At 46.3% G+C, this 13,469-nt stretch overlaps 1 protein-coding gene across 1 annotated transcript in view; it reads left to right on the forward strand.

The window, feature by feature from the left end:
• ABCA4 (ATP binding cassette subfamily A member 4) overlaps window positions 1–13,469 on the forward strand; it is a 132,594-nt gene that overhangs the window by 60,665 nt on the left and 58,460 nt on the right. The window contains exons 12-17 of the mRNA XM_045547502.1: window positions 53–258; window positions 601–777; window positions 2,716–2,938; window positions 5,870–6,091; window positions 7,918–8,122; window positions 11,545–11,610. Coding sequence (XP_045403458.1) covers window positions 53–258; window positions 601–777; window positions 2,716–2,938; window positions 5,870–6,091; window positions 7,918–8,122; window positions 11,545–11,610 — 1,099 coding nt within the window. The remainder of the gene's footprint in view (window positions 1–52; window positions 259–600; window positions 778–2,715; window positions 2,939–5,869; window positions 6,092–7,917; window positions 8,123–11,544; window positions 11,611–13,469) is intronic.

Genomic DNA, 13,469 nt, shown 5'->3' on the forward strand with positions numbered 1-13,469 from the left:
TCTTTGTGGTTGGTGCTCCTAAAACTCTCTCAACCTTTGTGATTACCTACAGTGTTTGATCCTGGATAAGTTTGAAAGCTACGATGATGAAATTCAGCTCACCCATCGTGCTCTGTCTCTGCTGGAGGAAAACAGGTTCTGGGCTGGTGTGGTGTTCCCTGACATGTATCCCTGGACCAGCGCCCTGCCACCCCACGTGAAGTACAAGATCCGGATGGACATAGATGTGGTGGAGAAAACCAATAAGATCAAAGACAGGTGATGTTTCAGACAGGGCTCGTTGGGTTTCTCCAAAGGCAGTCAGAAATTACGTTTGGTAGAGAGTAAGGGATTGAGACTGAACTCAGCCTATAAGTCAATAAAATTAAGTTACATAAAAGGAAATAAGATATTTTATATAGCTCAACATAGAGTCCTGAATGAAAGCAATTACGAAGTCACATTGTGGCTAATATTCAAAACTCAGAGTATGCTGTGAACTAGAAAACAGAATTGGATAGTTTGGAAACATTTAGGAGAAAGGTGAAGAGAGTGAGCTCCAAGTTGCCCTGTGGCCATTCCCATTCCCATCCTTTGTTCCTCTCTCCTGTGTCTTCTTAGGTACTGGGATTCTGGTCCCAGAGCTGATCCTGTGGAAGACTTCCGATACATCTGGGGCGGCTTTGCCTATCTGCAGGACATGGTTGAACAGGGGATCACGAGGAGTCAGGCCGGGGCTGAGGCTCCGGTTGGAGTCTACCTCCAGCAGATGCCTTACCCCTGCTTCGTGGATGACTCGTGAGTCCAGGGATCCTGATCCTGCTCCCTGATAAGCTAATGGGGCACTAGGTGGGGTAGGGTGGGCTGGGGTGCTCCTGGGGCTTCAGTGTCTTTGGAGAGAGTCCCAGGGACTGGGGCCAGACTGGGGAACATGAGCCAGTGCAGTAGCAGCGAGAAAGAAGAGTTGGTGTTGTAGGTGGAAAAGGGAAGGGGAAAATTAAAGCAAGGGAAGTGAGCTTGGGGGAGGTGACAAAGGCTGTGTAAATTTCCCACTACGCAGTATGTTTGGTATGTGGAAGGGTTCTGGTCAGAGTGTTTGCCCAATGATTGCCAAATCAGCAAATTTGGACTCTGCATGGCAAGTAGGTCTGGTTCCTAGGAGCCTCAGAATAATGCAGCTCCTTCCCTAATTAACATTCCCGTGATGCATGCTTAATGAAAAGGTGGAGGAATGTGCTGGATGCGCCCAGGCTCTGCCTCCCTGACCACCCAAGCCCCAGGCCTGGACAGCTGTTGGCCAGTAGCAAGCCAAGCAAGCAGCCTACTGTTTCGTTGAACATGGGTTTAAGGGGTGGTAGAGAGAGGAACAGAGAGGGAGAGGGAGCTGGGAGGGCTCATTTGCCATAGCAGATGTGATAAGAAACCCCTAGGACAGACTGACAATTGGCTTAGGAATTCAGTTCCTAAAAAAAAGAAAGAAAGAAAGAAAACCCAGAAAGTTCACCATAGTGTACATATATATGTCTGTGGGGTTCAGGGAGGAGAGAAACATACACAGCCTAGGAAGGGAAGGGTCAAATTGCCAGCTGGAGGAACAGTAACATAAAACCCAGTATGGACATAGGAAACCCTCTCTTAACAGCTGTCCAGTTGGTTCTCCAGCCTCAGTTCTCCAGAAGGCTAAAGAGATAACAGTGGCTGTTCTGCAGTTAGTTTGGGTTTGGACAATAGGCAGAGATGGGAAATGGAGCCAGGCGCAAAAGCCCAGGTCCGCTTTTAGGATCAGAATGAGAGTGGCTTGCAGAGAAGTGGGGTGGGTGTGAGGCAGTAGGGACTAAAGTCATCCAGTGTGGGAGAGTCCCCTGCTGGCCAGGCCCAGAAGTGCGTGCTTTATGAAGTATGATCTCTCCCTAGGGCCATCTTGAGTGAAACCCTCCCACACTGGAATTGGGCCTTTCCTGTGACAACACCCAACAGTTTTCCATAGATAACAATCCCAAGGGCTTTACTGCACATCAAGCACAGGGAAAACATGTGTAAAGTTCACGACAAAAGAATTCCAGTATATCAAATCTATCCTGCTTGCTGCAGTGGATATCCCAGGGTCTACTCCACCTGGGCATGGCTGGCAGAGTCAGTGACTATTGGATCACTGATTTATTGATGGATCATGTGTTTCTGAAAGTGCCATATTGATTAGTTATCTTGTGCCTCTTCCTGCCTAACTAGGGTTTGACCTTCCAGGGCAGACGGTGCTGGGCTGGCTGACCCCTTTGGGAAGTCCAGTTATTGATCTCACTGCCACCAGGTCTCTTTGTTTGTGTTCCACCCTTTGGGACCTCAGTGTCAGCATGTAGCTACCTATTCCAATTGCATCCACCTCATCAGTTCTGCAGTCTTTTCCTTACAGGGCCTTACAAGGAGGGTCCATACTGTGTGACATAGATGGTCTGATTTTATTTACGCAGTTTACTTACATAGCATTCATCTGACCTAACCAGAAAGCTACCATCTTGCTCTAAAGAAAAAGTAATGGTTCAGGGCAAACATGGAATGTATTAAAGGATTCCAGCCCATTGAACGCCCAGTGGAGATTTCTCTGCTTTCCTTTCCCACCACCTGGGTTTTGTTCTTAACACATTCATTCAACTCACATTTATTGTACCTTTTTTGAAGACTGCAGTCTGTCAAGTATGGGGAACTCTAGTATTCTGCTTCTCTATCCTCTTCCCTTAGTTTTATGATCATCCTGAACCGCTGTTTCCCCATCTTCATGGTGCTGGCGTGGATCTACTCTGTCTCCATGACTGTAAAGGGCATTGTCCTGGAGAAGGAGTTGAGACTGAAGGAGACCTTGAAAAATCAGGGAGTGTCCAATGCAGTGATCTGGTGCACCTGGTTCCTGGACAGCTTCTCTATCATGTCAATGAGCATCTTCCTCCTGACAATATTCATCATGGTAAGCCACGTGGGGATGCCCAGAAAATCCTGAATAGTTTTATTCCTTCCACCTTTCCTTCTTTTAACAAACTTGTACCTGGATTAGTCATCTGGCCACCGAGGAGAGCATGACATCTAGCTTGCCAGCCCTTTCATTCAAGGTGGAAGACACTCAGAGAGACAAAGTTGCCCCCAAGGAGCCCCTGGATCATAGCAGCTTTGCCTTTTGCACTTCCTGCCCAGGGAGCCACTGTCTGCAGAGACTTTCCAGCCTCATTCCATGACTATCTGGAGAAGCTGCCGTTAGCAGAGCCCAGCACAAGCTGATTGTGTGTTCCAAGGGGTCTTCTCTTTTTAAACACAGAGGAAATGAGTTCAGGCAGTATTTGCCTGGGAATACCATTCCAACAACTGGCTAGAGTTGAAATGTGGAAAGCCTTTTCAGTGGCGTTAGGGGAGGAAACCTGGACCATTTATTCATCACTATTTTGATCACACCATTCATGGCCTCACCAAAAAACATTCTGTATATCTGAGCTCCCATACCGCCGTGGCTGGGAACTCAGTTTTAAGGTTTCTCTGGGATCCCCTTGGCCAAGAGCAGGTCCATTCAGTCAGCAAGAGGCTTAGGATTTTATTTTAGTTTACAGTCCTTAGCCAAACCCTGTGCTATAGTCTTATTAAAATAAATGCTGAAGACTGGCAGGGGCAGGTGGGCAGGGACAAAAAAAAAAAAACCAAATGCTGGGGTAGAGGGCATTCTGTACAAACAACCTGACCCCACCTGGATGCAGCTTTAAGTTTGCAAGGGCACCAAAGCTCTCCAGAGATGCAGGGAAAGACCCCTTGTCTTCCTGTAGGGTCCCTTATTCTTTCCTATCCCTCGGTCTGCTCTTTTTCCCAGTATCAAGATATTTTATATCCTCAGAGTTAAAGGAGTCAAAATGCATAAACTTGCAATGGCCATGAGACTTTGCCTGACTGGTTGCTGATAAGCCCCATTAAGATCTGCCTTTCCTAAGAATGGGCCATTAGGACTTCAAAGCTTTTAGGATGTGAGGTAAAGAATGTTCACTGAGAGTTTCTTGCACAAAGGGATTTCTCCTTGTGGGAACCAGAACATTGTTCCAGTGATGACGGAAACAAAGCATTCCACACCAAAATAGGGTTTTCCTTTGATCCACTCTCCCATCTTTCCCTTTTCCCTTCCTCCCCACCTCAGCTATGCAGAAAGAAACTGGAAGCAAGGACAATGGGAAGGTTTCAGTGTTAATCAAGCTATTCGGAACAAAAAGAAAAGTGGTCATTAGAGAAAGCCACAGCCAGTGAAACTGAGACTTACATCTCTGGCTTAAGTCAGTGAGAACTGATACAGTTCTAGAAGTTTGTAGGACTTTGTTTTGAGGAAGGATAAAAAATTGATTTAATTCTTCTGAGAATAGCAACAAGTACCTTAAAGTTCTTCTAGTCCAAAGCCATATGTTCAGCCATATCCTTGCTTAAGGGAAAGGTGTGGGGCTTTCCAGGGTGATATGGAGCGCTCTTTGACAAACAAAATCAGGAGCTCTAAGTCCTAATTTGTATTTTGACTTTTATTTAGATTTCCTCAGACTTTGGTTCTAGTTAAACATGAGTCTCTTCCACTGTCTCCTACCCCTTTGCTATTTGTTTGATTCCACTTCTCAATCTGTTCTGTCAGTGCCCAGCAGGCATGGGAGCAGGAAGGAGAAATAGTGGCCAAAGCAGACAAATGGCACATTTGTTCCATTTAGCTCTCATGCGCCCATGCCAGATATTGCTACGGTCTCTCTTTTCCACTGAAAGGAACTCGGTCCCTCAGGGAACCACTACCAATTGGTCAGAACCCATTCATATGTACCCACTGACATGCTTAATAGGGGCAAACAACTCCTCATAGGATGCCCATGGCACAAGATAACCAAGGTCTAATACATTTGAAAATCTCACTTTACCGTATAGTGTAATTGGGCAGCAGTTCACTTAGTGAAAGTTGCTGGTTTGGTCCTATTTTCACCATAGCCAAAGTGATTGACTCATTAGTTAATGTAAAAGACACTAAGTTTCGCCAGCAAGGTCTATGAAATGTATTTGTATGATATTCTTGGATGAGAGAGAATCAATCCACTTCCGAGTAATTTGGATTAATTACTGCTAATTTCATCTGTGTGGGTGGCAGAGCTCAGAATACAAATACAAAAGATGGGTTCAGCAGGCCGGGCCCCAGGCATGATGGCAAAGCTTGTCTAGGGTGGTCTCCCACTGCCCTCTTTTGCTCCAAGACCCACTAGGCCTCCTCCCCTGCTCTAGGCAGATTTCTCCACACTACCCTCCTTCCCAACAAGGATTTGCTTACTTAATACATGGTTATTACTGTTAAAAGATACACATGAGCACATGAATTTTTTTTTAGGCACATGAAAATTTTAAAGTGTTTATTTGAGCAAACAGCAGCAATTCAGGGGCAGCTCCAGACCACAAACAGTTTGGGGTTCCACTGAGGGGGCTGGGAAGCAAGACAAAGACAAAGAAAATATTTGATTGGTTAAAGTGGAAAGGCCTCGGTGAGGGGCTGGCTGGCAGTTTCTGATTGGCTAAGTCACTCTGAGTTGGGTTTTGGTTTGCTTCCATGGGAACCCAGAACGCTGGAGCCTAATGGTCAGCCTAACGGTCTCTCAATTAAATTTTTTAACATTACTAATGACTAACCTAGACCCCTCCCAGAGAACATGGCATTCGTAGGGTTAAAGGAACTCAATGCATTGATTGGGCCTTGTGGAAGTCTAGGCACTAACAATGGGCTGGTGGGAGAGATCCCTCTGGGTAGAGGGCGCTGGAACCCCTGGAATCACTGCACAGACGTCACCCCCTGCGTGGGACGGTGCCCTGGTCATGGGTGGGAATTACTGACACGTGGCCTCTTTGGTTTCAGCACGGAAGAATCCTACATTACAGTGATCCGTTCATCCTCTTCCTGTTCCTCTTGGCTTTCGCCACCGCCACGATCATGCAGTGCTTCCTGCTCAGCACCTTCTTCTCCAAGGCCAGCCTGGCAGCAGCCTGCAGCGGCGTCACCTACTTCACGCTGTACCTGCCGCACATCCTGTGCTTCGCCTGGCAGGACCGGCTCACGGCAGATCTGAAGAAGGCTGTGGTGAGGGGCCTTGGGCTCAGCCCTGCCTCATTTATGTTCCCCGCAAGGTCTTAGCCATCCGGGAGCCCCGCCTGCCCTTCTGAAGAGGTCCACTTTGCCTTTTGGCTCAAGGGGACGAAAGATTAAAAGGTTAACGTAAAGTTAAAAGCTACAGCGGCAAAAGTGGGAGCGGCCCTCACCCTGAGTGGCCTAGCAGTAACTCCTCACCAAACCTGCTGGATTAATCTGCCCTAGGAAATGATTAAACACCAGTTCAACTCACAGGTCCCTTTGTTTACCCAGAGAGAAGAGCCAGCAGGCCACTTCACTAGTTTTCTTTTCCTACAATTTGAGCCCATCAGAAGGGAGGGAGCTTGCCTCTGTCTGTCCAGAAAGACGCTGCCATTAAAAGTTTTTGCTTCACTACAAAAGAACTTAAGTTGAAATTGTTCCACACGTGCCTCTAACATGCTCTACCAACCAGTGCACACAGAAAGGGTTGCAGAAATGAGCCTGTCCGTCGCAGTCGGTTCTCTAGCCAGGAGAGGACTCCAGAAACTGGATTTTGATTGCCTAAGGAACTTCTTAGTTCACAGTTCCCCAACCCAAGCAAACAGCACTGTCTTTTCTCTGTTTGTTTTCAAATGGACCATTTGCACCCTCTGTGAAGCTAATCAGCCTCAAGCCCTGGAGGGTCCAGTTGTCCCGTCCTCCAGAATCTCCCAGTCCCCATACTGTAAAGTCAGGAATGGACTCTCCTTGAGGAAAGATCTAAAGTCTAACTTGTTCTCATGACTCAAACTTATTTGGCTTCAGAACTGCCAGGGCATCTGCCATTTATTTCGTATGTTAAATAAGACATTAATTGCTGCCATTTATAGCACCCAATTTTCTAAAATAATCACAATGGGTTAGTAGCAAGAAATCCTTATGACTCAGCCTGTGGGCAGAGATGAGCTATTTTGGTAATCACCGGGTAGACACTCGGTACTTCGAGGCCACAGCTAGCTTCTTGGGTGCGTGGATCCACCAGGAGGGCTGAGAGTTTTAAAATGTTTTTTGTGAACATTTAGCTAGAGAAGCTCTTTTGCAAAGAGACACCCTGAACTCCACCCAGGGTCCTGCGAACTGCAGGGAGACCTCTGAGCAGAGGAAATGGGAACAGCAAAGTCCTCTGCATGTGCTTAGGTGCTTTCTGCCATGTCAGGGACCACCCATGGGGACCTGGCCAGGGAACTTCCTCTTCAGACTTCCTTTTCCAGTCCTGATTCAGTTGACATGTTCTCTGCACAGAGAACAAGAAAATGATTGTCTCCAGACTGGAGATAGGAAAGATGGTGGTCAGTGAAATCTAGGGTTTTTCTGACCTGACAGACCTAGGGAGGTCACGAGACCATTCCCTGCCTGGCTCCGAAACTGATAACTCTGTGGCCCCTTCAAGTGGGATTCTCACAAAGCAGCTCAAATTAGCTTCTTTGTTCTACCCAGAACTGCGTGATTTTAAAAAAGAGGTAGGAAGAAGGGGAAAAGGTAGGAAGGAGAGCATGAAGACCACTGGTCTTTTTGTGTATCAGGCTGTGTGGCATTTCTTTGTCTTGCCCACCACACTGCAAGTCAACTCTGTCCCATTGAACAGGTAAGAGATGGCCTGGTAGGTCCTGGGCAGCAGTCCCTGAGGCCTGAGAGGCATTCCCAGAAATCCCTTCCTGAGGGAGGACTGCCTTAACCCCTCCTCAAGGCGACCTTACACTCAGACACAACGTGGCCTCTCCTTTGGCCCTCCTCCCCAGCTTGTAGGCGGCTAGGACACTCTGCTCATCTTCTGTGCCCCCTCTGCCCCACTGCAGAGCCTGCTGTCTCCTGTGGCATTTGGGTTTGGCACCGAGTACCTGGTTCGCTTTGAAGAACAAGGCCTGGGGCTGCAGTGGAGCAACATTGGGAAAAGTCCTGTGGAAGGGGACGAATTCAGCTTCCTGATGTCCATGGAGATGATGCTCCTTGATGCTGCTCTCTATGGCTTGCTTGCTTGGTACCTTGACCAGGTGTTTCCAGGTAAGCATTCCCCTCCATAGGGTAAAGATAATTGAGTTCTTCAGGTCCCAGCCCTCCCCCATTCATCTAGTTTAAATTTCATCCTAAGCTCTCTGAAGTTGAACTCTCAGAACCAGCATTAGAAATTTAAATCTAGAAGTCAGAAATCCACCAGCAAGTCCTGTTGGCTCTACCTTAGAAATAGAGCCAAAACTGGATCCCTTGTCTCCACCTCCACCACCACCTTCCCAGTCCAAGCCTCCTTCATCCAACATCACCTCCCACCAGTCTGTTCTCCACACTGCAATCAGAGAAAGCCTTTCAGAATTCGGGTCAAATGTTGTCAGCCCTCTCTGTTTAAATCCCCCTGGTGGCTTTTCCTCTTGTTTAGAGTAAAACCCAGTGTCCCAATCCAGGCCTCCAAGACGCTTCATTATCTGGCCTCCATCTCACGTCCTTCCCTTCTCCCTGTGTCTCTCTGCTCCAGCCACGGCAGCCTCCTTACTGATGCTGAGTGCAGAGTGCATTTCCTCCTCATGGTTCTGCACCTGGGTTCTCCCTGCCAGGAGCATGTTTCTCCCCCACCCACCCCTCGTATCTGCAGGCTCGCTTCCTCGCTCTGTTCAGGTCTCTGTTCAAATGTCACCTTAGCACTGGGACCTTTCCAGACCAAAGATATCTAGATATCTATTGCTATGTAAACAACATTCCTTCAGGGTTCCTGTCTCCTTACCCTGTGTTATTTTTGGAAACACTCATCATCATCTGACATGATGTATCTATGTGTATATTTATTGACTTGCTACCCTTAGCAGACTATGAGTCCATGAGAGCAGGCACATGGTCTGTTTTGTTCACTGGGATGGACCTAGGGCCCAGAACAGTGCCTGACATTTGGTGAACACGGAATAAATACCTAAGTACTCTGCAGCATGGAAAATGAGCTCCTCAATCAAAATTGGCTGTTTGCACAGTTTTGTGTTTACTTTGTAGAAAATCAGATTTTCCTTCAAATTAGCATTTCCTGGTAACTAGAGAGCTCCCATCTTCATTTGAGTGATCTCTGAGTCAACCAGTAACCTCCTGTGCTATGGCATCCGGGCCTGGCCCTTGATGCTGTGGCCAAGAGCAGGCGGGGGAGAGTGAGGCTGGGCCTGGTCCATAGGGAGGGACAAACTCACAGCTTTCAGGTCATCTCAGAGCAGCCTTTGCTGGCAGAAATAAGTAGGCAGCAACCCTGAACAGGAGAACCATCTCTAGGCTGAGTCATGGGGTGTAGGTTTGGCTCCTAGCTGCATGAGTGTATCAATTTCCTAGGGCCGCCTTAACTAAGTACCACAAACTGGGTGGCTTGAAAAAACAGAAATTTATATTTCACAGTTCTGGAAACTGGACGTCCAAAATCAAGGTGTTGGTGGACCATGCTCCTCTAAGACCTGAAGGGGAAGGATCCTTCCTGGCTCCATCCTAGCTTCTGGTGGTTTCTGGTGACCTGGTATTCCTTGGCTTATAGGCGCATCGCTCCAATGCGCTGTCTTCACATGGCGTTCTCCCTGTGTCTGTCTGTCTTACATGGCCATATTCTTATAAGGACAGTAGTCACATTGGATCAGGGGCCCACCCTACTCCAGTGTGACCTCATCTCAACTTAACCACATCTGCAATGACCCTATTTCCAAACAACAGCACATTCTGAGGTCCCTGGGGTTAGGACTCTGTTTTTTTTTTTTTTTTCCTGACACCACTTCTGACATCAAATGCATGTTTTTTTCTGACCTCAACCAATTCTCCAAAACTAACCAGGTTTCCAACAATTCAGTTCAATTCTGACACTAGCTGTTCAGAATTAGCACAGACTCCACAAGGTTCAGTCCCACAAGACTGCCCCCGCTTCAGGCGCCAGCTGCAAACGTGGTGCCCAGGCTACCCACACTTTTGCCAAAGTGCTCTACTGAAAATACAGCTTTATGTTAAAGGATGCAAGTCAGGAAGAGCCAAATGGAAGAGATGCACAGGACAAGGTACCAGGTGGCAGTGGCCTGCAGCTTCCACACCCTCTCCAGGCACACCACCCTCCTGGCACTTGAAAGTGCTCAGCAGCCCAGAAGCTCGCTGAATCTTGTCGGTCAAGAGTTTTTATAACCCAGTCTCCACCCCTCTCCTCTCCTTGAAGCTTGGGGTTTGCTGCTGAAAGTTCCTCTCTTCACATCTTTGGTCCTTCTGATGACCTGTCCCCCATCCTGAGTCACGTCAGCTTTAACTCAGGTGTGATGGAGAAAGGGGCTCGTTATGAATAACAAAAGACATTCCTATCGCTCAGGAAATTCCAAGGGTTTTAGGAGATCTATGCCCTGCACAGAAACTGGGGACAAAGACCAAGTATACTTTGTATTATACCACAGACCCCACTATATCTTTTTGGAGGGAGACACAATTCAACCCATGATGATGACTTTGATCAAGACACTTGAATTTGCTCAGTCTGTTTTTCCTATCTCACTAGGCCTTTGGAAAGAGATATAACAGGTGAAAATTAGTTGGATTGAAATTGAAATTTGTGCATAATTCTAAAGCTTTACTTTAGCCAAGCTGAAGTTTTCCTTTATTCAACAACTCTTCACTGAGCAGCACCTATGTGTGAGGCTCAGCAGGGCGAGGTCCTGGAATGAAGGGGTGGAAAGATAGATCCAGGCCTGGCCTGAGGAATTAGCAAGTGATGACGAAGGTCATGAAACACGTGATAACTATTAAAAAAGCAAAGACAGTGTTGTTATAAAATCCATATTTTGCAGGGAGCAAAACTTGCAAAGAGAACTGGATGAGAAATTTGGGAATCTTTTCCTTGAAACCCAGATGGATCCAGTAGAATTGGGGGGAAGGGATGGGTTAAGAACAGTGGTCTTAGAACCAGATCACCTGTGTTGGAATTCCTGCATTTCTATTTAATTAGCTGTGACCAGGTCAGATGGCTTAAGCTCAGTGTGCCTCAGTTTCCTTATCTGCAAGAATACTATTCCTACTCCCTATCTCCTAGGGTTGTCATGAGGGTGAAATTATTCAGCACATGGAAAGCAGTTATAACAATGCCTGACACAGAAAGAGCATCCAACAGATGTTAGTGATTATCATCATTGTTATCTGGTAACTCCTGAAAAAGGACATGATTTAATTCTTTAATGAAATGTTTTCTTAGAAAACTAATGTCAACCAAGATCATCATCTTACTGTTACTGGTAACACCCAAAAAACATGATCTTTTGGATTAAAATGTGTTGGAAGGAGAAGTCTTTATATTAGCCTGCAAGTAGCCATGTAATGGTTTGTGAACTATACATATCTGTAGTTTGAATTCAAGGCTCTAATAGGTAAATTTTGGATCTTATAGGACTGTAGTAAGGCGGGATAAAGAGATAAATAACCTCTCTTTATTTGTCTATTTTTAGGGGACTATGGAACCCCACTTCCTTGGTACTTCCTTCTACAAGAGTCTTATTGGCTTGGCGGTGAAGGTGAGTTATTTTAAAACAAAAACCTTGATGTTTGAACCTAGCTTCTTGGCCTATATGCGGGATATGTGTGGGTTGCTCTTTACATCAAGGGTGTGATTCCTGATAAGTCAGCTACCTCCTTGGGGGCTCTGCCACCTAACACAGCATCATAGCCTCTAGGAGCCCACCTTTCATGAATTTCTCCGCCCAAGTGAATGGCTGAGAATTGATAAACCCTTGTGTCCTGTACAGCTTGTCCCAGTGAATTAAATTGCCCTCTCAAAAGAAAGCCAAACCACTTTAGGGTTCAAATGACGTTTGCAACTTTTTAGTTTAAAGGAGAGATCCAGGGAATCATGAAGGAACGTTTACATTACTCTTCTGCTGCCTCCTTCCTGCCTTTTTATTTCTCTCCACCTTTTCAAAATGCAGATTAATTCATTCTCCCAAAATGAGGACTCCTCCAGAGGCTGAGGCAGAGCTGTGACCTTCAAAACAAACACTCCCAGGCTCTCCTGGTATTGATCTTTCTGGTGGTTGAGGAAGAAGGCTAAACAGGCCTTTGCCCACAATGCATCTTGCATAAAATTTACCTTTCCTACTGAACAAAACAGGAGGCCTAGAGGAAGTTCTAGAAGTGGGGAAAAGCACAGCCCCTTTTGTGAGGTCTGAGAAAGCAGAGACAGTCCAGACCTCTGAGCGGAGGTGGGGGGTGGGGGGGGACTCCCCTAGAGCTGGGAGGTTCTGGAAGCAAAGGAAATACTTCCCAGTTTGTTTGCTGCTCACCTACCTGTTCTTTCCTTTGTATTATTGGGCCTGGGCCAGGATTTATCCTTTTAGCACTGAAATAGATGTTTGTTTTCTCTAGGGGATTAGTCAATGACCTTTAAAAGACTTGAGCAGGTTTTCTTGGTGTTTTTTCTTTTGCTTTCTTTTTAATAGGTCAAACAAACAGCACTTTGATAGCTCAGTATTTTTTCATTATATTGGTTTGTCCATCTCGCCTGTCTGTAAACTTCTAAATTTTTACTATAATAAAGTTATAATCCCATCAGAAATGGAAATTTTCAACACAAGAATGTGTCCCTGGAATGTTTTTAATGTCAATGAATATCAGGGCTTGTGGGCATTTTTTTCACCCTCTATAATGCCAACAGATACTGTGCTTCTCAAGAAACAAAACAAAACAAAAAAAGCCTAAGACAAACATGCTCCTTCAAAAGTAAATCACATATTTTTGCCGGCAGAAGCCAAATATTTTTCACCCGTCTCATAGGCTAGACTGAAATAGATTCCTAAAACTCTCTAAAATCGGAAAAGAACTGAGTTTCTTCACCTAACCCTCCTCCTTCACAGATCAAAAAAAAAAAAAAAAAAAGGCGCCCAAGAGACATTCAGTATCTTGCCCAAGTTTCCACTGGTCATTGGGACAAAATTTGGAACTCAAACACAGATTTCCTGTGGAGGAACTCACTCCAATAATGGAACTATTTAGCAGGGTATTTCCCCTTGCTATGTCGTTACACATCTCTGCAGTTTGATAGCAAGCAAAGTGATCGAAGGGATTGTAGGGAATAGATTCAAACTCCTTCAGGAAGCAGAAATAGAGGTACAGAACTGGAGGTGGCACGTCCCTGACACCAGGCCCATTACCTGCCGTTCCACTGAATATCCCGCAAATCTATAAGAGGGCACTGGACAGAGAGGCCCCGGGTGGCTGCTGCATTAAGAAAACTCGCCCTGCCCATGAATGTGCACTTGAGGCAGAGAGCCCTGGGATGCTGGTGACGGTGGTTCCCTCCTGCCCCCACTGCCCTCTGGTGGACTGACCCTTCTGCTTCCCTTCTCCATCCCGCATGTCCTGATGTCCTTTTAAACCA

This window comes from Lemur catta, chromosome 3 (assembly GCF_020740605.2).
Source record: "Lemur catta isolate mLemCat1 chromosome 3, mLemCat1.pri, whole genome shotgun sequence".
NCBI classification, from domain to species: Eukaryota; Metazoa; Chordata; class Mammalia; order Primates; family Lemuridae; genus Lemur; species Lemur catta.